This window comes from Zonotrichia albicollis, chromosome 6, assembly GCF_047830755.1.
Source record: "Zonotrichia albicollis isolate bZonAlb1 chromosome 6, bZonAlb1.hap1, whole genome shotgun sequence".
Classification (NCBI taxonomy): Eukaryota; Metazoa; Chordata; class Aves; order Passeriformes; family Passerellidae; genus Zonotrichia; species Zonotrichia albicollis.
The window spans coordinates 56,309,587-56,331,510 of record NC_133824.1 but is presented as its reverse complement, the minus strand read 5'-3'; the positions used below and the strand labels follow the sequence as shown (position 1 = coordinate 56,331,510).

At 41.1% G+C, this 21,924-nt stretch overlaps 1 protein-coding gene across 8 annotated transcripts in view; it reads left to right on the top strand.

The window, feature by feature from the left end:
• The window catches only part of NELL1 (neural EGFL like 1), a 273,376-nt gene that overhangs the window by 30,990 nt on the left and 220,462 nt on the right, over positions 1 to 21,924 (top strand). For all 8 annotated transcript variants that reach the window (XM_074543909.1, XM_074543905.1, XM_074543908.1 and 5 more), the window contains exon 4: positions 8,169 to 8,339. In XM_074543909.1, the coding sequence (XP_074400010.1) occupies positions 8,169 to 8,339 (171 nt within the window). The remainder of the gene's footprint in view (positions 1 to 8,168; positions 8,340 to 21,924) is intronic.

Genomic DNA, 21,924 nt, shown 5'->3' with positions numbered 1-21,924 from the left:
AGCCCTATCATAGATGCACCTGTTGCATTCCACAGCAGCAGATAATCAATGTTTGCATTTTGTTCCTGAGGCCTCTCAGCTTCTCAGGAGGAAAAATCCTGAGGAAAGGATTTTCATAAAAGATGTCTGTGACAAGACATCAGTTATTTATTTCAGACCTGCACGAGCCCGGGCACTCGGTGATTGCACACAAACCAAGCACACCATCAGGACTTCTCACACTGTTATTTGTACTCAGAAGTCCAGATTTGGTAACTTAACAAGTACTGGTTAGTAGTTACTACTGGTCAGTAGTTTCCATGCAAGTTTTGTAATGTCAGCTAACTTCTGGGCATGCCTGAGGGAAGGGTGTTCACCTGGACAGGTGGCTTTTTGACCTCTGGGTGTGATTATTTTATGTTACAATGGAGATAGTTCAGCTAAGGGATGCATGGACCTTGGGTTTTTTGCCAAGTTGGCAATGTAGAAATAGGCATACAAGGACATACTGATTTGCTACGTCCTTATAGTTTATTAGTTCTAGCCTGCTCTTCACTAAGGATGGTAATTGTTCCACTGATTAAGTGTCCTTTCTTGCTGATTAGAAAAGTCTTAATAAGCCAGCTTAAAGTGTCTAAAGAATACTGACCAGTCCAGGCCTAAGATGATTTTGGCATATTCCATGTTTGACAAATTCCAAACGTGTGGAATTTGTCATAATGCAAGAAATCACTGAAGAGCTGCTGAATTTCAGAGATTAGAGGGAAGAACCTTTCTTCTAGGGACATCACAATTGGAGTAAGTTGTTCTCAAATACTTTTCTACTGAGTAGTTTTACTTGGGTGACAGATCTCATTAGTAAGAAAACAATTCCTCCTGGTGTTTTTTGAGGTACATTTAAGGAGTTGTAACTGCAGCTTACTCCAGCCAGACTCTTTTCTGTCCTGCTGGCTGGGCTACCTTTGAAGCCTGCTAACATGCTGCTCTATTTCTCTATTTTTAGGTGCAGTGTGGAACTTCCTGCTTGGTTTATTAGGACTAGGAGAGAAACCAGGCTTTTTTTTTTTTCAGACAGTAGGCAGGTTGCAGCCATGGTGAAGGTAGATTTTTAGACATATAAAATGAAAACAAAAATGCTGAAGGTCAGTCCTCACAACACATGCCATGGAAATATGGAGCTGCTTTGTACCAGCTCTGACTCCAGCTGTCTTTTACCTGGCAGGCAGATGTTGGGGTTACTTTTTTCTTTATCTGATCAAAGAGGAAAGTAAATTTGTATTAGGGTGACCTCTGCCTAGTTGCAGGTACACAAACACATCATAAATGCTTCATGCCTTGCAGCTTGCATGCCCAGCTGCCATGGATAAGATGGGTAGAACAAAAGACAAAATGTTAATAAATATTCTGTACTAATAGAAGATGTCAGTGTAGGAGTTTTTATTGTTAAATGTTTCAAGCTAAGCTGGTAGAACACAATTAATCTTGTCCCTCAGAGTGGCCTGAATAGAAAAAGAAAGTCATTTAATTGACTCAGTTGAGTTCTTTTTGCTTGAAATGAAAGCATAGAACCTTATTTAGGTAGCCAGTAGCACGGTGATGTTGCACTTTCAGGCTTTTACTTGAGAGGTTTGAAAGTGTTTAGTATCACATTTGGGATTTGCTTGCACAGAAGAAATACTTTTGGAATGGAGTAGGTGATGCAATATATGGGATTCAGCTTTTGTGTTTCCCTTTGTAGAAAGTTAATCTGAATTTTAGCAACCAATTTCTTTGTCACAGGCAATGCTTCTATTCATGACACCTTTTGTGCTGCCTGATATCAGCCTGACTTTGGTGATATCAGTGTGCAATCTCTGCCACAGCAGTGAGTCTTTAATGCTTCATTTGCCAGGTATGGTTTTGCTGTGCAGTCTCTGGGTCTGTCTTTACTCAAACCAGCTGTAAAAAGCAGCTTTGAATGGTTTGTAAGTGTGGATGTTAGGGAAACTTCCCTGTCTCACCATCCAGGGCCACTGTGGCAGTGAGTCATGGCACACAAGGCTCTTGCTGCACCAGACTTGTTCCTCAACAGGAGTAGATCTGTGTGCTTGAGCCTGTTAAGAGCATTTCTTCAAAATCCAGTGTTTCACAATGCTTAATGCTTCAGAGCTTGGGATTGTGCCCTGTCACTTCATAGTAACCAGGGTACAGGAACAGTGCCCGTGGAAGCGATTGGAATATTTGAAATATTTGCCTTGGCAGGTGTAACTTGTTCTGGTTTTGCATCCACTCAGAGCTGTGGTGACAGCTGCAAAGTGAGTGTTTCCTTTCCTGTGAGGAGATGGCTCTTTTCTTTTTCTTTCTGCTTTTTCTCACCGTGGCTTCATCACCAGCAGGGGCAGTGCTTGGGCAGATGCCTGCCAGCTTATCTGCAGCACAGAGCCCAGTGCTCCTGGCCTGGTTTGCTTTGCACCGAGGATGCTCAAACAAAATCTCAGTTATTTGATGCCCCTGTCCAGGCTGAGCCACTGGCACACCCAGCACAGTGTGCCCCACTGTGCCTTCCCTTGGTGGTGAGGAGCAGCAAAAGGCAAAGGAGTAATGGCCTGTGATTAATCACAGAATCCCTGGAGATGGAAAATCCCGAGATCTCTGTGATAATGGATGCAGATTTTTTGCCTGTCTCTAAATACATCAAGAAGTGTTTCTACAAAGATGCTAAAGCACAGCCTTGCCTGAAGCCATTTTTGTCATGAAATAGCACCATGCTATTGTGAAATGAAGAAGCTATGTGCCCAAACAAGTCCAAATATACTGATTTTTTTCAGAAGCTTGCCAAATTTCCAATTTATAGCCGATGACATCAAAATGACTGTCTCTGGACTTTTCCTGAATTTGCATTATTATTGAAAAAATTAAAAGCTGTGCCTTGGCCAGACTCACAGATATTTTCCAGAAGTTTCTGTGCAGTAACACTCTGATTTTTATGGCAGTGATTTTCTCCCCAGCATTTGGGAGGCCCCACATCGTAGTGTTGCTGCAGCATGTGTGAGGTGGATGGGGCCTCCATCCCTGAACTCCTGTGGCTTTGTGACCTTCTCCCATACAATGGTAAGCAGATGCACAGTGTTTTGACTGGATGGCAAGCCCAAGTTTGTACATATTTGCAGGGCTGCCATCTGTGCCTGCTGCTTTGCCCTGGGACATCTGTTCAGTAGCTGTAAGAGCATCTGCTCTAAGCGCTGGTGCTGCTCCTTGAAAGAGGCTGTGGGGCTGCATTTGGCACTTGATCAAGGATGGTGGAAGTTGTAAAGTCAGAATGATAACTCTGCTTTATTTATGCTGGAATGTGATAAGGAGGAAGGTTGCCAGAATTGAATGCAAAAAGTAGTTCTGCATTAGTTCCTGAAGCTCTTACAGGAGCGTTTAATCTGCTTACCCAATTGTGCTGCTGCCTTCATTGAGGGATATTTTAGTGCTTGGTGATGGATTTTGGGTTGGTGAAGATCAGGAAATAAAGTGCAGTGTGCCCTAAGGATGTTCTGGAGGACACCAATTCCACAGTTCTTGTTGGGCCCTGCCTTGGGATCCATAGTCTGTGGGCTGGCCTTCCTTTGGCCACTTGCATAATCCAGCAGCAGTGAAATCCCTGAATGAAACGTGGTGGTCTTTGCCACAGGGTAAGATCTCTTCTGTGGGTTGAGATGGTAAATAGGTGAATCTGTTTCTTTAATGCAGATGGTGGGTTAGGCCAACGCACTTTATAGAAATACTTTGTCTTTTCTGCTTTAGGTGTTGTACATATTTTTAATAGTCGCAGACATATTTTCTGGAAAATCCTTTCCAGGATTTTTCCTCCTGAGAAGCTGGGAGGCCTCAGGAACAAAATGTACACAATGGTTATCTGCTGCTGTGGGATGCAACAGGTGCATCTGTGATTGGTCTCATGTGGTTGTTTCTAATTAATGGCTAATCACAGTCAGCTGGCTCAGACTCTCTGTCTGAGCCACAAACCTTTGCTATTGTTCCTTCTTTTTCTATTCTTAGCCAGCCTTCTGATGAAACCTTTTCTTCTATTCTTGTAGTATAGTTGTAATGTAATATATATCATAAAATAATAAATCAGCCTTCTGAAACATGGAGTCAGATCCTCGTCTCTTCCCTCATCCTCGGACCCCTGTGAGCACAGTCGCACTTATTTAATGTTGATAGTGACTTTTCCATATTTTTGGTCATTACATCCACAGGAGGTGTTTCCAACTGAAAGTGTACCTTTCTCTCCTGATCTGGAAGTGAAATGAGCAGTCAAATGTATAGTTTATTCACTGTGGTGGTGACTAAAGGAAAGGGGGAAGAAAAAAATTGTCATTAAACGTACCTGTGTCAAGCTTTATCCTCTCCAAACAATATTTTTGTGTGAGGTACGTAGGCGTTGCAAAAACTGGCAGAAAGAATTGTAAAGTATCTTGAATCAATTGTGGAATAATACTGTCCTTCACAGAAAGCACATTGCATGACCTTAAAATATCCCAGTTTTTTTTGATGTGCATAAAATCAGTCTGAATTTAGCAGTGTTTTTCTCTTATACATTGGGGTTTGAATGAGAGACTGCAGATAGACCTATAAAAAGCATTTGAATTCTATAATTGTACGAAAGAAGCCAGCAGTAATTTACATGCTTAGCAAACAGGGAAATTCTACTAGTGGGAGAATTTCAGCCAAGGTCAAATTGTATTGCTGTTCCATAAAAATCAAGCTTTCTTAATACGTGTGTTCTGAGAATTTCATCTGTCAAAATACATGTTAACTTCTGATCACGCCTTATTTGAAATATATGAAAGTATAAATTGTTGCTGAGAAATACCAGATAACACAAGGAGCCATCACTCAGTGCTGAGAAGTTGACAAGGAAATTACTGTGTCACACCTTTTTTCTCTGGAAAAGGTCTGGAGGAGGGTGGCAGCGCCCTCGCTGTGGGGCAAGCTGACACAGGCTGTGTGCAGGTGTGATGCACAATCAGAGATTGTCACAGTTCTCAGGGACCTTTCTTGGGCTTTTGGTGTGGATTTCATGGCAGCACTGGAAGTTCACACTGAATCATGATACATATATTCCGATGGTCCCAGGTGTTGCAGTCTTTCCAGGAACGCTGATTCATTCCAATCCTCTGTTTTCGTGTCATTCCTGACAAAATACTGGAAAGTACCTTCAAAACACCTGGTAGAGATTAGTCAGTTTTCCTGTCTCTTCTATGGTACCTTCTATTAATTTTGCTCCCTCCCCATTTTTATCTGTTGTTTTATCGTGGATAAAAAAATGTACAATGGCATTTGAAGTTGAAGATGAGATAGTGATTAAAAAAATCAATTTATTTCCTCTGTGTTTACTAATTATTTTCTCACCGGTTGATGATTTGTTTTTCCCCTCATTTGTCTTCCATTCCCCAGTTTGCAGATTAGAGCTCTGAAGCAGAGCAGGTGCACTGTGAATGGCCTTTGTGCCATTGCTTTGGAAGAGGCTTCTTTCCCCCAGAGTCCAATGGAAGGAGGAAAGAAAAGAGAAATCTGTTTGCATGTGGCTTCTATTCTGATGGAGAAAAGGCAACTTCTGAACCCAGAACATCGTGAAGTGTTTATGTAATCAAGGTCTCAGTGTGAATTTCTGCATCTTAAAAAAAATCAACACAAGAGTGTTGGTTTGCATTGCTTTAGTTTTTTAAATACAAGAGAGAGAGAGATGTGTTGGGGTTTCTGCTGTTGGGATTCTGTTGGCTGCTGTTCACTGATGTCTCTCTGGGTGTAACTGTTGGTGATTGCACTTGTTGAAGGCTGCTGAGGAATAGGTGCAGAATTTGTCTGCTGTCACCTTCCTTTCCTGCCACTGAAGGGCTAAACCATGGTGTTTAATACAGTCCCGTGGCACTTCCTGCATTAGGTGCACATATATAAAAATGTTAGCACTTGCTATTACATGAAATTTTAAGTAATCTGTTCTGTACTATATAAATTAGTCAGGAGGCTGACAACAAGCTCGATTCCTAAGCAACAAGCTGCTCTCAGTCCTGAGGTAACTATTGACACTAAAGCTTGTCAGGTGAGAAGCTTTGCAATTCCCTGTGCTGTACAAATAATAGAGCACTGATGTGATTAAGTGCAGCATCTGACTGACCTTTCCAGGGCTGCACTGTTTCCTTTACATTAACAAAGAAATCATTGTGTGGTGAGTGATCATCTCTGTGGCTGTTGGAGATTATGAAGAATGACCTCAGGAAGCAATTTGCTTCCTGCAACAGGAGATTGTCTTGTTTTTGGGCTCTTAAGCCTCTGTGATCAACCATATATCTCTATGTATATACATACAAATACTTTGTGTGTGAATGTTTTGTACTTCTCCCTCATTTTAATTTTTTTTCAGTTTCCTGTCTCACTTCCTTTTGTGCTGTGACAGCAGATAGAAATTACAAAATGTTACAGTATGACATCACTGACAGTACTTTTATAGTGCTTTTCTTGCTTGGGAACACCAGCAGCAGCATCTTTTGGACATTGACTGTGTTGTTACTGAGCATCAAAATAATAAATCTTCCCCAGATTCCTGTGAATGTAATTTAGGTATTTTAATGGGTGTTGGCTGTAGTTAATCAACATTCTGCTCTAGTATTTAGAAAACCCCTCTTCTGCTCTCCTTGTACCATTCTTTCACAACACCAGCCTTTTTCTCCACTCTGTACTGCATGCATTTTGTTTGTACCTATGCCTGTTGTGTTTTTATTCAGCATTGGTTTTACCTTTACCTCCTTGTGTGTTTTACTTTGTCACTTGAGCCTTTGATTCATGTGACCCAATAATGCTTTTATGTTGCATGAAAAATACAATGACAAGGCAGTATGGAGGAGGGCTTGCATTTCACATTTGGTGAAGATTTACTGTCTTTGTGTTCCCCTTCCCAGCCTGTTGTGATGTCTTGCACGTGTGTTTTATCACCTAAGTTTCCTCCCAAGGAACTCTGTTTCCCAGTTATGTTGGAAACCCTCAGCTTCACTGGTAAGATCTAATCTTGAAGAAGTGCACAGCCCCCATGTAATGCTTGTAGGGCCAAGCAGTGTGAAAGGCCTGTGGGAAAATGAAAATTGGCACTCCAATATTTATTGGTTTGTGTTACATTTATTTTCTGGCAGTGGATTTCATTACTGTAATTTTTCCCATCCTACCCCAAATCAGCACCTATCTCTCAAATGCCATGTTAAATTGGTGCTGGCCAACAGGGAAAAACAAAACACTGTGGAGGCAGATGGGGCAAAGGACTGTCTGGACAATCTGACATCTTCACTTTCCTGTAGAGCTGTTTCTACCATGGAGGGAGATCTGCATCACCTGTTTCTATGGACACAGCTTCATTTTAGCAGGAAAAAGATTTGTTATGATGCAAATACTTGGGGAGGTCCAAGAGAAGACTTCACTATTTATGCTGTCAGTGTATAAATTCATCCTGGAGAAAGAACTGGCTCCCCCCACATCCCTGTGAAGCCAATTAATAACCCCTTCATTAGCCCTCCTGTGAGTCTGACAGCTCTGTGAAGGTTTTGATTGTTGGATGGTTTGTGCCTCATGTGGAGACACCTAATCCAGCCAAGAGGTTTTGTCCTTTCCTTGTAAAGCTGAACGATCGCGGCAGTAACAATAAAAGTCAGAAAATGAGTTAAGCACAATTGCATGTAGGGGAGTCCTAAAAATAAACAGTTGTGGTTTTTTAACTGGATTTGCAAGTAGTAAATACAAATTTAATGATTACCTGGTGGTTTCTTACCTTAATGGCTTTTTATTTGTTTGTGGTAGTGATATATGTACCGTTCTTTATTTCTCATTTCTTTCAAAGCCTGCAGGCATATAAAATATTTTGGTGAAAAGAATAAGGCTTGGTTTCTTGTATTTTTCTATGGGTGAAAAGAAGACTTCAGTTTCCTTGGCTAACAAGTGGTACTTGGAGCTGTTTTCAGTAATTAGTATTGCTGATTTTGTATGCTCTGAATGTATGGTCTTGTCTCTCTTCTCCTTTTAAAAAATATTAATTTGTAGCTACTGCATGCTGAGTAACCTCTTTAGATTGTGGTATTTGTTTAAAGAAGCCTTACCAGTTCGGAAGAAAGCGCCAGTCTCTTTCAGAGGGCACTTCCCAGAAGTGGAACTGATTCTCCATGTTTTCCATGCAGCTATTTTGAGCTGGAGAGCAGCGGCCTGCGGGATGAGATCAGGTTCCACTACAGGTTCCACGGGAAGATGAGGACAGAGGTGTTCCCCTACCGCCTGGCGGATGGGCAGTGGCACAGGATTGCTGTGTCCCTCAGCGCCTCCCACCTGCTGCTCCACGTGGACTGCAACAGGTAAGCGAGCGCTTTCTGTCACCTGGAATTCTTTGGAAAGTCATCTCTAGTTATGGGAAGCAAATTGGAAAATGTCTCATTCAGAAGCATGCTGAACTGCCGTGGGATAAGAGAAGGAAAACAAAGGATTAAAATGGAACAATTCATTGTGATTATGAACAAACGTGGAAAAGGTTGATTGCTGATGGGGGAGTATTAAATGCATCTCTGTAGTTTAGGCAGTAGCTGAGCAGTTATGTTTGCCAGTGATTGCATTTAAGTGTGATGGATGGGTGTGCAGTCTGTTCTGTTGTGAGCTGCTTCACTCAGCATACCTGAGAGCCTGAAGGATAGATAGATGCATGAGACACACTTTAATTTTATTTTGCATAATCAGACAATGTAGCTTTTACTGATTTTTCCATGTGCTGCTGCATTTGGAAACTTCTGAGAAACCTGGAAGCTTCTTTTTGCACTACTGGAACCAGAGTTTTTTGTTTTCTGAAGGGTATTCTGTCTTTTCCATTAGAAGTTGTGGAGGCTGTGAGATGGCATATTGCCAGGATTTGAAAGAATGGAAATGAGCAAACCTAGAATCTCTCTTGCCTTGGGACTTGATCTCACAGTGTATTGTAGGCTTCAGACTTAGCAACTGATGAGGAAGAAATTCAGAGAGCTTGAAATTGAGATTTGATGATAGTCTTTATGAATGAGGAAAACAAACCATTACTGTTGTATCTTATTGCACCAAAATGAAGGGGAAAAAAACCCCTTCACATTCAGTGAGAGGATCAGCATATGCATTTTGGGATCATGGCACTTAAAATGATTGGGTTATGATAGCAGATATGTTTTTGGAAGTCTTCATTTTGTAAAGACAGGCAGAATAAAGCTAGATGAATATTATAGGAGTTAAAGGAACATTTGAAAAAGTTTGAAGTTTGACCCAAGTAATTATGAGATACTGTTTTGAGAGGATGTTACAACCATTTTCTACAACTCCATTAACTACTGAAAAATCTAATCTGAAGGAGTGTTTCTTATTGGACCTTATTTGGACCTTAGAAGCAATTAAATGTTGAGAGTAATTTTAAGTTCATTGAGGCATGAAATCTACAGTTTACAAAGATTCTCTTAATTTCAGTCATTTGATTTATTTATATTCCCATTATTTATCTGTTATACTATTTCTTTGCTTTCAACAGAATGCTTTTTTTCTTTGTTTATTGATATACTGGGTTTTGGGACAGGTTCTTTGTTATCTACTTTGATTTTTTTTTTTTTTTTTAAACAGCAAATGTGTTTTGGGAAGACCCTTTTTAGCAGATTGTTTAGCTGGCTGCTTTCTTGTACAGCATTTAAAATGAAGACAATGCAAAATGACTGGTGCAGAATTCTTTCCAGGGACAGGAGAACTGCACAGAGTCATGGTTGTGACCTGATTTTCTTTACAATAACAAGCAGAAATAGATAAATACAGTTATGGAGTGAGCTGTGCTGTCATATGAGGTGACAAATGTGTCCAGCCATCTCTGTCAGGTAGCCCTAAACAGGGCTGATCCATCCACCCGTGTCCCTTAAGGTGCTACATCCTAAGGTTGCTCCCAGCATAAATCCCTACCAAGGTGTCTGTGTTTGGCTGTGCTTTGCGGTGCATTTTATGTATTGTGGTGCTTTATGACAACTCCTGTGGAAGAGTAATGGAAATAGTTCTGAAAGCATGACTTGAGGACAGATCATAGTGGAAGTTTAAATGAGATAGGGAAAAAAGCCAGGAAGTTTAAGTTCCTGAGTCAGCTGAAGCATCACTGTTCAATTAATTAGAGAATTTTGTGAATGTGGGTGTTACTTTGATTTAATCCTAAAACCCTTTATATTTGCACTCAGAAAAGGAGTCAACATCTTTTTTATCATGGCATTTTCTTATGACAGTGCAATAAATGTCAAAGCTTTGAAAATGAAGAGCAAGTCAATGGGGTACTTCTGAGCAGTACTGGAAACCCTCAGCCTTGTCATGTTAGTGTTAGGGAAGCTCAGCTGGAAGTGTGAGCCCAGTCCCATGTGAAGAGCTGGGGACTCTCCCTGTAAATGTCACTATTTTAGGCTGGTTCACAATGAGAAGTGATGCATCTGCAGACTCGAATGAGCAGGAGGAACCAGGATATGAGTGCAGTCAGTATATTCACCTGTCCCACCTCCTGCAGAGGTTTCAGTCATCAGAACAAAAATTTAGCTTCCTGTGTACCTATCTAGTTCAAGTTCTCAGCTTTTTGTTTACTTTGTTTGGCAGCAAAGCAAAAAGGGAAAAGAAAAAAAACTCTGACTGCCAGAATTAATGACTTGTATTTCTTTAGGGGCTGGCATCATGGCTTCCTTACAGACTTGGCTGAATTTGCATAAATGTATTATTTCTTTTGTTTAGGACTGTGGTAATCTGTTATATATTTGGAAGGCTATTGTGAGCAAAGGATTTGTGAATGCAGTGTTACCTAAGTTAATCTGTACCTGAGAGTGCATTGCAAGTGTTTGCATTGGGAAAAATATCCAGTCACATCCTAGTTCTGCCACTGGATTCATACTGTGATACTCTGGCCTCCAAGAACTGCAGCTGATCAGAAAGCATTGGAGAAGAAGCCTTTAATTTGTAAACAGATAGTCAAATCTCCTTTTCCACTTCCCAGCCCTATCACCCACATTACTCTGATTTGTGAAATTGCTTTGACATTTGTACTTGATTATCTTTTGGATTCAATTCAAAGCCAGCTTTGTTTTTCAGACCTTGGTAGACTAGGGAAAAAAGTACTTGGGAAATAGCAAGGACCTGTAGTGCCTTTAAAGCATCACCTTTAAAACAGTGCAGTTGTCCCTGTTCTAATGAGATGTCATGTGGAGGGGGAAGCATGTGTATCAAAGGAGGTTTATTTGCCCAAGTACAGGTCCTTTTGAAAACAGCTCCTGCTGCTTCTCATTGGCTCCTTTTAGTGCCCCTTCAAGAACAAGGAGTGGGAATTGCAGCTGAATTTGATGTTAGAGCTTGGGACTGCTGGCTCGGGAATCAAGGGATGTTTGGGTTGGAAGGGCCTTTAAAGATGGCCTTGTTCCAACCCCCTGCCATGGGCAGGGACACCTTCCACTGTCCCAGGTGGCTCCAAGCCCCATCCAGGCTGGCCTTGAACACTTCAAGGATGGGGCAGCCACAGCTTCTCACAGTGAAGAGTTTTTTCTTATTTATCTAATCTAAACCACCCCACTTTGATCTGAAGCCATTTTCCCTTGTCCTGCCACTTTGTTTCCTTGTCCAAAGTCCCTCTCCAGTTCTCTTGTGGTCCCCTTAGGAGCTGGAAGGTGCTGGAAGGTCATCTGAGCGAGGAGCTTTCCCAAGGCTGAGCAGCCCCAGATTTCTCAGCCCATTTTCATGGGACAGAAAAAAAGATACCTTGGAGTCCAGGCTAGAAACCTGCTAAGCATCACTGGACCCTCCAGACTGACTTGAAGAGCTTCTGTGCTAGCCAGGGATGTCTCAGAAACCTGACATGAGAAGCCGTGGGTGCCCTTGCTAACATGCATTTCACAGTCTAGTAAGGTTCTGAAGGCTTAGAGAAATGAAAAGACTGCATTAATTATGAATGTCCTACTGATGCACAAGTAAAACCTGTGCTCAAAGTGACATGGAAATTAACTTTGCTGCCTTTGGTAGGATCTGTGCCTCCCTGCTCTAGGCAAAAAGGGGTTGTCAAGGATTTTCTGGTGAATGTTTGATTCAGCTAGAGCAACTGCAACTGCATTGTCCTTAAATAACCAGTAGTACTAATAGATATTTCTATTAATGTGAGTATGATCAAATTAACTCTGCCATGCTTTTTCTCAGCTTGGACCTCTGTTCATACCTGTGCTGTCAGGAGATTTGCAACCTCAAGAGGCTGTCAAATCCTGCAATATCTGATGTTTGTTTTCTCTGGGAATTTTAGCTGTAGAGTCTGTATAGTTTCCCATGGCACCTGACTGTCCACTGAGATGTTTGTCCCCTGTGGCAGTAACAGCACAGACATATGTTGCATTTAATGGTGTTGAGAAGAGTGAGGGAATAGCATGGAACCTACAATTTAGGAGGTGGCAGGTACTGTTATCAAAATTTATTTCTTGAAAATCTATTTGGAAAATAGAAATTCTAAGTTGTTCTCAGTGTAGCTGATTATTCTGGAGGGGTAAGCCTGAAAAGTATTTTATTTATTCCTGTTTTTTGTTTTATTTATCATCAGCCATATTGCTACAGAGGTACTCACCTATTCAAACAATATCCATCTTCCTTTACTTGAACTCTGTGGGCATACAAAGGAGAGAAAGGTGTTTTGATGAAAAAATTAGTGTTCTTCCAGTGAAAATCTGTGCTGGAGTGCCTTTTGCTGTGAATCCAGCCTGTGGTTTTGATGGATATCTTAGCTGTTTGATGGAGGGGGTTGGTAAGAGCATAAGAGAATAGATTATAAAACTGGAGCAGGCTTGGAAGTAGTCTCCAACTGAAAAAACATGTTGTCTGCTTCTTTTATGTTAGAACAGCGCATTAGGGAATAAAAAATGCATGAGCAGTGAGAACTTTTTAATTGGAAAAATAAATAAATTAAAGTAACATCCTCCAAAGATGGGAATCCAAGACGTCCGAGTTCTTATAAATTAGATATTCTGGCTGCCAACCTGAGGTTTTCAACTGATCTAAACAAAGTTCTGTGACTTTAATTAAGGTGTAATAAATTTAAAGAAGGTTAAGGGATGTTTTTAAAAGAGGGATTTGCTGCTTTAGTTACTGTAAAACACTTTCTCTTGAGAGAGAAAATGGTGTGGTGACAGTGCTGTGCAGCTAGGTAATTTAGTCTCACTATTTGAATATGAGTTTGTGACCCAGATTGCTTCTCTGCTCTCCAAGCTGTAGCAAAAGCTGTCAGAGAAATGGTAACTTGGGCAGAGTGGTGTAATTGTGCATCGTGGGTGCCCCCAACCTCAGAGCTGTGGTGTTGTGGGCTGGTTCATTGTCACCCACGAGGTTTTTCTATTGTTTGGCAAAAGGGCTGTGAAATGCTTAGCATGAGGGAGATCTGCAGCTGGCACACCACATCAGCTGCCATCAGTCTCTATCATCACAGTACTGCAGTTAGCTGCAAGGAAATGTTGAGGATTCAGTCAGCATTATTTTCTTTTTAAAGGAGCTTTTAAATAGCTAGGGCTTTTCACTGAATAGCTAGTGCATCAGCAGAATGGTGGCATGGGTGTGACCAAAGACTGAATCATCTGTTTTAATCCAGCCCTCAATTACGATGAAAATTTATTTTTAATCCCCCAAAAATAATTTGAACTCCTTTGTATACTGCATTGAGAGATGTGTGAGAACGCAGGAGTATTTATGAAAGTGCTGAAAAAGTACTGGAGGAAAAAAAGGTAACAATCCCAATCCACATCTGTTATCTGTTCCTACCTGTTTTAGACCCTTTGGCCACCCCCAGGAGGCAGAAACCACCTGCACAGGTATCTGGACACTGAGCTTCAGCAGAGAAGCCTCACAAGCCCTGCTCAGCATGGGATCTGCTTTGGGCTCCTTGTGGGAGCTGCTCCAGCTGCTGCTGGTGGCAGGAGAGGAGCACAATCTTCTCCAGGAGTTTGATTAAGGGTCTTCCATAGGAGCTCAGGGCAGAGTTTGGTCCCTGCAAATCCCAATAAACTGCTCAATATAAATTCAGCAATGGTTTTGATCCCCCCTCCCCCAGTCAGAACTGGGGACTTACGGTGTTTGAGGGGTGCCCCGATGAAAGAAGGAATGATGGATCTGCCTCCATGTTCTCAGAAGGCTAATTTATTATTTTATGATATATTATGTTAAAGAATGCTATACTAAACTATACTAAAGAATACAGAAAGGATACTTACAAAGGCTAAAAAGATAACAATGAAAACTCGTGGCTCTCTCCAGAGCCCCGACACAGCTTGGCCCTGATTGGCCAAAGAGTGAAATCAACTCACAGCAGAATCCAGGGAAACAATCACCTGTGGGTAAACAATCTCCAAACACATTCCACATGAGCATAATACAGGAGAAGCAAATGAGATAATTATTGTTTTCATTTTTCTCTGAGGCTTCCCAGGAGAAAACCCTGGGTGAAGGGATTTTTCAGAGAATGTGAATGCCACAGGGACTTGTGGTGATTTCTGGTGAATTGTCAATGTTGGTAGACAGGTTGGTGGCTTGAACAGGACAGGAATATTGTGTTATGCTTCACCATTGCCATCTTGCATTCCTTATATTTTTATGCTTTGGTTGTGTCAGAGTGAGAAGATGGATAATGACAGAGCAAATTCTCTTAAATCAAGACTGGCAAGCTTCAGATGGTTTTGTATTTTCCAAAGGTGTGTGACTAGTTGTATTACCAAATTCTCAAATATGTGTATATTGGTCCAATATACATGTAGACATGTATCAAGCAGTAAGTCTTTAAATTAGTGTGGTTAGTTACAAGAGCAGTCTCTGAAAATTTAGCTTGTACACTTTGAAATGTACTTGGAAATTTTTCTATGAATTTTTTTCAGGAGAAGTCTCCCGTTACTTGGCTCTATTTCTTTTTTATTTGTTGATGTGGGGGTCATATGTACAGAGGGGTGATCATAGTAATTTAAGAGTCAGCCAGATAAAGCCAATGTTTTGAGCTTTTTCCTTTCAGATTGTAAAACAGTTATCTTGCTCCAGCCAGCCAGATTAACTGAGATCTAAGAAATAAATGAACTCTTCCATTTGAAGTGGTTAGCTTAATTCTGGAGTTTAGGACTACAAGTCACATAGGATAATATTGGAGCTGAATTGAGAAAATGATAGCTCAATTCTAGTTAAATACTTTTAGATCTTTGCCAAAGAACAGGTGAGAACCCCTCTGAACTATTCAACAGCAGACTGGAGACCTGAGCCTTTGTGTAGCAAATAGTGCAGAGCCTTTCCAGAAGATCTGAAACCTCCTGAGTGTGGTGGGGCTTGAGAGGGCGATTGAGCAAGCAGGGCTGGGGCTGCTGAGAGCTGAGAAGCCAGCCCAGGGCTTTATGGAGTGCTTTAGTACTTGAGGTGTCTTTCTTTGGCAGTTTAGCGCTGTTACCCGCAAGGTAATTATTTTAGGAATCCAATCTTGACAAAATCCTCAAGCTGGCTGCAGGGAGGTAGAGTCTGCTTGATTGAATTTCTTAATACCCCCAGAACCTGACAGTTCTCATTATTTCATGACTGGGTGACACAAAACTGACAGCTCTCTAAAGGGCAGTGGTGCAGGATCAGTCCCATTTGTGCCTTGGCTGTGAGGAGCTGGAGCCGTGTGGGGTGCTCAGAGGTGGAAGGTGGCAGGGCTTGGGAACACCAAGGGGGCTCTGGGGCAGTAGATTCCTCCTCCACTTTAAATATTTTTTATATAATATTTTATATTTTATATAATATTTTAAATATTCCATTAAAGTGGCTTCCTCTTCCACTTGAAATATTTTAATGGAATGAAGAATCCTTGTTGTGTGATCTGTCCTGCCAATGGAAGGATGCATGGAAGAAGCAGTAAGGAGGAAGTTGGTACCCTGATCCTTGGCACAGGAGTAAGGTAACATGCATTTGCCAGTCCTGTAACTTGTCCTTGGATCTGAGACCAGGCAGGAAATGAAAGAATCAGTGGAAGCTGCACTTTTAATTGGGCTGCAGTTTCAATGGCATCCTCTTCAGCACATCAATAGTGAAAGCAAATAACTAATAACTGCCACTGTGCTAGCTGAGGCAGCTTGGAGTTTTTCGGCCCAAGCTGAATTTTTCTCTGTCACACCAGCTCCTTACCTTAAACTTGTCTGAAAGATGTGCCATGCAGGACCCTGGGGAACACCCCAGTGCAGGCTGCAGTGAGAACTCTCATTGACTTGAGCAGAACCATGCTTTCACCTCCCCAGTGTGTCAGATGTTGTGAGAAATGTACTGTCCCTGCAGAGTGCTTTTCTGCCTGTCTGCTGGCAGTTTCCATCTAAATTTAATTTTAGGACCAATATAATGGCTTGTTCTGTGTTTACTGTCTGTTTCATACACCTCCCCAGTCACGGCCAATTAGCTATTTGTGGAGGGACTGCAGTGTTGTCTTTCAAACCACCAAGACTGAACTGGACAGCTGGAAAACACCACGGGAAAAGGGAGATGTGAGTTATTGGAAGCACCTGCAGGAAGAGCTGAGGAGCAGGGAATGAGGCCATGGTGTTCCAGAGGAGTGGCAGCTCCAGGGAGAGCAGAGAGCCTTAGGACAGAGCTGGGGCAGCACCAGGGGCAGGGCAGCAAAGGCAAAGCTCCATCCTCAGCCTGCACTTGCCTTCCTTCACTGCAGCAAATTGGCTCTGGAATATGGATGAGGTTATTTTATGATTACATACAAATCCTCCAGTGATGACATGAGCCCCTTGATGAGATGATCCTGTGACAAGATACCCTGTAAAGCAATTAACTTCTCAGCAGATGTGGTTTTGGAAGGGGGAAGAAGCTGTTTAGTAAAAAGGTTTCTTGTGGCTTGACTGAATTTTAAATTTAGCTTTTGTACCAGTGCAGAAAGAGTTGAAATCAAAAGGCTCGTTCTTTTCACAATTGCACCTATCTTACTGTACTAGATAAATCAACTTTGGGGTTGAGAGGAGCCTGAGACAAAGGGAAAACAAAAGGAAAGACAAAGGCTGCATATATTTTGTGAAGAAGGGCTGCTCCAAAGGTTATCATGCCTCAGGTTCTGTAACTGCCAGAGTGAAGATCCCTGTTCTGCAGGTCTTGGGCCAGAGACCAGCACATCCCTCTGTGGCAGGCAGGTGGAATAGAAGCAGAGTTTCAGAACTGCCAGTTCTTACTCAATAAACACCTTGGGACAAACCCCAAAAGCAACCTTAGTTTGTTTTTTTTTTTTGATTTTCATGACAAAATAGAGATGGCATTAGCCATTTAATCATGGTTTTAATTCGTGACAAAATAGAGATGGCATTAGCTATTTAATCATGGTTTTACCTCTTTGTTCTGTTAGCATTTTATTTTGGGGTTCATTTTTGCTGCAAGACCTTATTTGTGCACATTTTGATGCATATTCTTCCTCTTTTGCTTTCTGATTGTAAGATAGGCTTAATTGGCTACTACTTGTTTCATAGATATTCTAATACAGTTTTTATCTCAGATGTATCTTGCTCTAAGGGTTTCTTGTTTAATTTGTGGGAGAGGAGCTTTTCTTCTTTTTATATCTTGAAAGAACCCATTGAATTAATTTCTTCCTCTTATTTCTAGAATCTGCTTTTAATTGCTCAGACTTGGTTTGATGGTATTTTGCATCTGGGATGTACTCTGAACATTTGGTTCATGTGAGATGGGCTTTTGGTATGATGCTTGGTATGGTAACAAATGAGTGTGCTGTGCTTTTAGCTTTCTTGTTAACAGTTTGCTTTATTCAGTATTCTGGTTTAGAACCTGAGCTTCAAATTTTGCTGAGGTTAAAGGGTGTCTTTTAGGTTATGAGTTTTAGTTTTGTCCTCTTTTAATAAGTGTATTTGGCTCCTTGACTGTAGTGGATATTTGTGTGCATCATAAAAACCCTCCTGCTTTGTGGTTTTTGCTCTGGTAGCCAGATAGTGATAGTTGCTTACAAGTGATAAAGAGATGCTAAAATGCCTTTGGAGAGTCAGATATCTGTTTGAAAAGTGTCATTTGATCTATGTAGCTCTCAGCTCTGTATGGAGATGTTTAAAGTTCCGAATTCACATTAATCCATAGAAGTTGAGCACATTGATTTTTGTAAAAAAAATCTGTATATGCAGATGATATTCACCTCAGCACTTCAGAGGAAGAATTCTTTTGACCTAGACACCACCTTTAAGTTCTGCTGAATGTGGCAAAAAGTTATCATGTTCACCAAAACCTTTGAGAAATATTCTTGTGTGCTCCTGCTACCTGTGGATTGTGTACAAGTTTTAAGGGCAGTGCCAGGGCGAGGAGCCACATGCTATTTATTGAACTCAGCTTTATCTAAAAGGAAAAGGTTGCTGTGTGGTTTAGTGGTGTTAGGCAGCTGAGCAGCACACAGCTGCTGTCTCTGCAGTGGGATGGGGAAGGGATTCAGAAGGATGCAAATTGATGTAAAGACAGTTTAACAGGTAAAGCAAAACAAAGAATTAATTCCCATCTCCCATCAGCTGGCAGGTGTTTAGCTGGGGCCTGCTCTGGGCAGCAGCCACCCCAGTGCCAGAGGGACTGAGAACAGAGCGAGCACCCCAAGAGAGACTTTCTGAATTTGTCATCTTTTTCAGAGCGGTGTCACCTGGTATTGTTCATTCTGTGTGCTGGGGGTGCTTTGCCTGTTAAATAAACAGGTTCTTTCCACTTCTCTCCAAGGAATCCTCCCTGACCTGGTTGGGGAGAGGGGCTGTGTGGGTGGGTTTGTTTTCTGGAGGAGCCCCTTTGGGAAGTTTTCTCCCAAATTTGCCTTAAACCAAGACAGGTCACAAGTCCTGCATGGGGCATCACACCTGCTGCTTTGAAGAAAATGAGTGTGTCCTAGTCAAAAGCAGCAGTTGCCTAAGCTGAGAAATGGGATCACTATTTGGGTATCAAACCAGCTGTCGTGACACTAAAAGCCCTGCTCTGGATCCATACACGTAAGGTACAGCTGACCTCATGGTTTGGCATTTATTTTTTCTGTATAACTCGTGACAATCCTAAGCAAATAGCCAAATTTCTATTTCTGCTTAGAGTCTGACTCAGCCTTGGTTCTGGGTTTTTCACACTTTCAGAAGGGCTGTTTGTGTTACATGAAGATGGGCAAACATTGCAGCCTTGCAGACAGGCTGCTGGGGCTTAGGCACTCTTTGCACTGTTCTTGTCAGGAACCATTTGTATCTGTTTTGTCATTTGCAAGTAAAGTTCATAATATTGACCTTGTTTGTAAAGGTGTTGGGATCTACCTCAGGTAGATTTTCTCCAGATGAAAGTTGCCATAGAGGCAGCTCTGACAGATGCATTTCTGCCCTTTGTGAGGCCACTGCTGTGTCATATAATGGGTCCAGTCCTCTACTTTGGGTCAATAAGAATGATTTGTTTTAGCTTAGTGCTTAAGAAATTCTGACCGAATGAATGGATAAGTTTGTAGGAAACTGAGGAGTGTAATATATTTTCTAACAAAAGCCCTGCACAGGCAGATATCTCTGTGAATTCACCCTTACACAATTGATGTGTGGAGAGTAAACCCCCAAAACCTGACAGTGAAAATGTGCTCTTGTGACTATCTCCACTTGCATTTGTGTAGTTTCCTCCTGTTTGTTAGTTACTTTGAATTTTTATTGAATGAAAAAAAGAGACTTTTAAAACAGAATTTTATTTAGATGGATTTGTATTTGGAATAATTAAAGTGAAAAATAGAGTACATTAACTTTGTCTCTGTGATTATACAGGAAAATCAATGAAATCATTTGGGTGACAGACCTTGAAGAGAATGTAAACTGAGCATGCACTCTTGAGTCTTTTACCTGACATATGCTATTACTGGACACATATTTTTTTTTTCTTACAAAGCTGAACAACAACTTGATTAAATGGTTGGTTGGCATTTACTATTGTATATTCAAAATTTAATAAGAAAAGGCTTCCCTCATACCCCAAGATTTTAATCTAGATTGCTTTCCTCTATTAAATGATTGTGAACTTCTACACTATGGCAGAGGAGATAGCACCAAAAAAAATAAATCAAAATTTCCCTTGGGAAGTTTATTTTTCTGAAACAAAACACTGGAAACTGAATGAATAATTCAGTTGAAGTTGCTCCAGAACTGAATACATGTCAAGTAATGTGTCCTATCTGTAAACACTATCAAGAAAATCCAATCACATTGGTATTGACACATTTTCATTGGGAAGCATATAGAAAATGGGCTGAAAGAGAAATATGTAAAGATATCTTAGTATTTATTTTTAAAATAAATTCTTAATCTCTTTGGAAGTATAGAGATAAAGACAAATGCCAATGCTGTATCTGAAAGCTAGGAACTGATGTAAGCAATCAATTTCTCTGTGCAGGTGGGTTCAGAGAACATGTTGGAGAAACTTTTTGAAGCAGCTGATTGTTTTTTTAAAATGGGCTGTGTTAGGAGGCCTCATTTGCTATTTCTGAGGTGTACTGTGTTTGTGCAGGCTCAGCTGGAGATGATAGCAAGGGTCAAAGGTGGTCCACACCTCTGCAAATTCGATTAGGGAAAAGATTGATGCAAAACACAGGGAACTTCCTTCTCTACCTTTCTTTATGCAAGTTGAGGGTGCTTCTTTCAAAGACTGCCATGAACAGGAGTTTTCTATGCCCTTCAGTGTATTTAAAGGATCTGAAGATCCAGATGGATGTATACAGGGTAATGAATGGTTGCAGGAGAGTGTAATTTTTGAGCATCAGGCTTTGAATTGCAAAAATCTGTTTTGATGATTCACCCTGATGTCAGGAAGGGCTCCTGTGCAGCTGTTGGAGGGGCCTTTAGAGAGTGAATAATTTACTGTAAGATGAATCACACCCTAGAAACACTCATGTCTCTTCATTAAACGAGTCTAGAGGACTAGCTCCACTGTAGGTATGAACTTTTGAGACATTTAAAATTGGGTGTGATGAATTCAACACCTGTTCTCCGCATGGAAATTTAGAGCTTCCCTCTTGAGGAGGGATCCCAAACAAAAGAACCCCATGGCTTTTATACCGTCACAGTCTAAATCTCTGCTCAAAGCCTATTTAATGCAGTTCAGGGCTGTGAGTGTTCACAAATTTCAGAGAATATTCTGAGTTGGTAGGGACCCCAAGGACCAGAGTCCAGCTCTGTAATGAATGGCCTCAACTTTGGTGTTGTTAAGCATCATGCTCTAACCAACTGAGCTGATCTCAGGGTTTTCATATCCAGCCTGCAAACAGAAGAAGGAATGTTCCTATTTTAGTAACCCACTCGTATTTTAGACACGGAAGAATTTGAAAATATCATGATTTGGTGTGCTGCTCTGTAGTGGCTGTGAGTTGCAGTCTGTTTTATGGTTCAGAATTTTAGGCAGTGTTGCCTCCTGATCAGTCCATATGGGCTGATGTATCCTAATGTGAGCAGACACGTAGTTTATTTTCAAAGTTTATTTTCATGTTCTGCTAAACATTTCAGCAGTTTCAAAAATTCATCTGGCATGGCAAATACTGTATGTATGATGTAGAGCTGCATCTCCACAAAAGTGGACATAAAGTGCTAACTTCTGCTTATAAAAGTTGTGTGTAAGAAATCATCTTCACTGCAAGAGACAATTCCATGTCATGTTTGTTCCAGAAGGAGTGGGACCCAGTATGAGAGGCAGTTCAGCTTCAGTCATGCCCAGTCTAAAGGCTTAGATCTTGGGCAGAGACACTGTCTTTGTGATCTTGGTTAATCTGTGTTTCAGTCTACTCATGGATAGAATGAGGGTATTTGACTGTTCTACCATTCTATATTTGATATATACCATTATACCGTTGTGTATTTGCACATTACAAAGATGCTAAAAATAATTTATATTGATTAATCTGGAGGGGTAAGCATGAAAGGTATA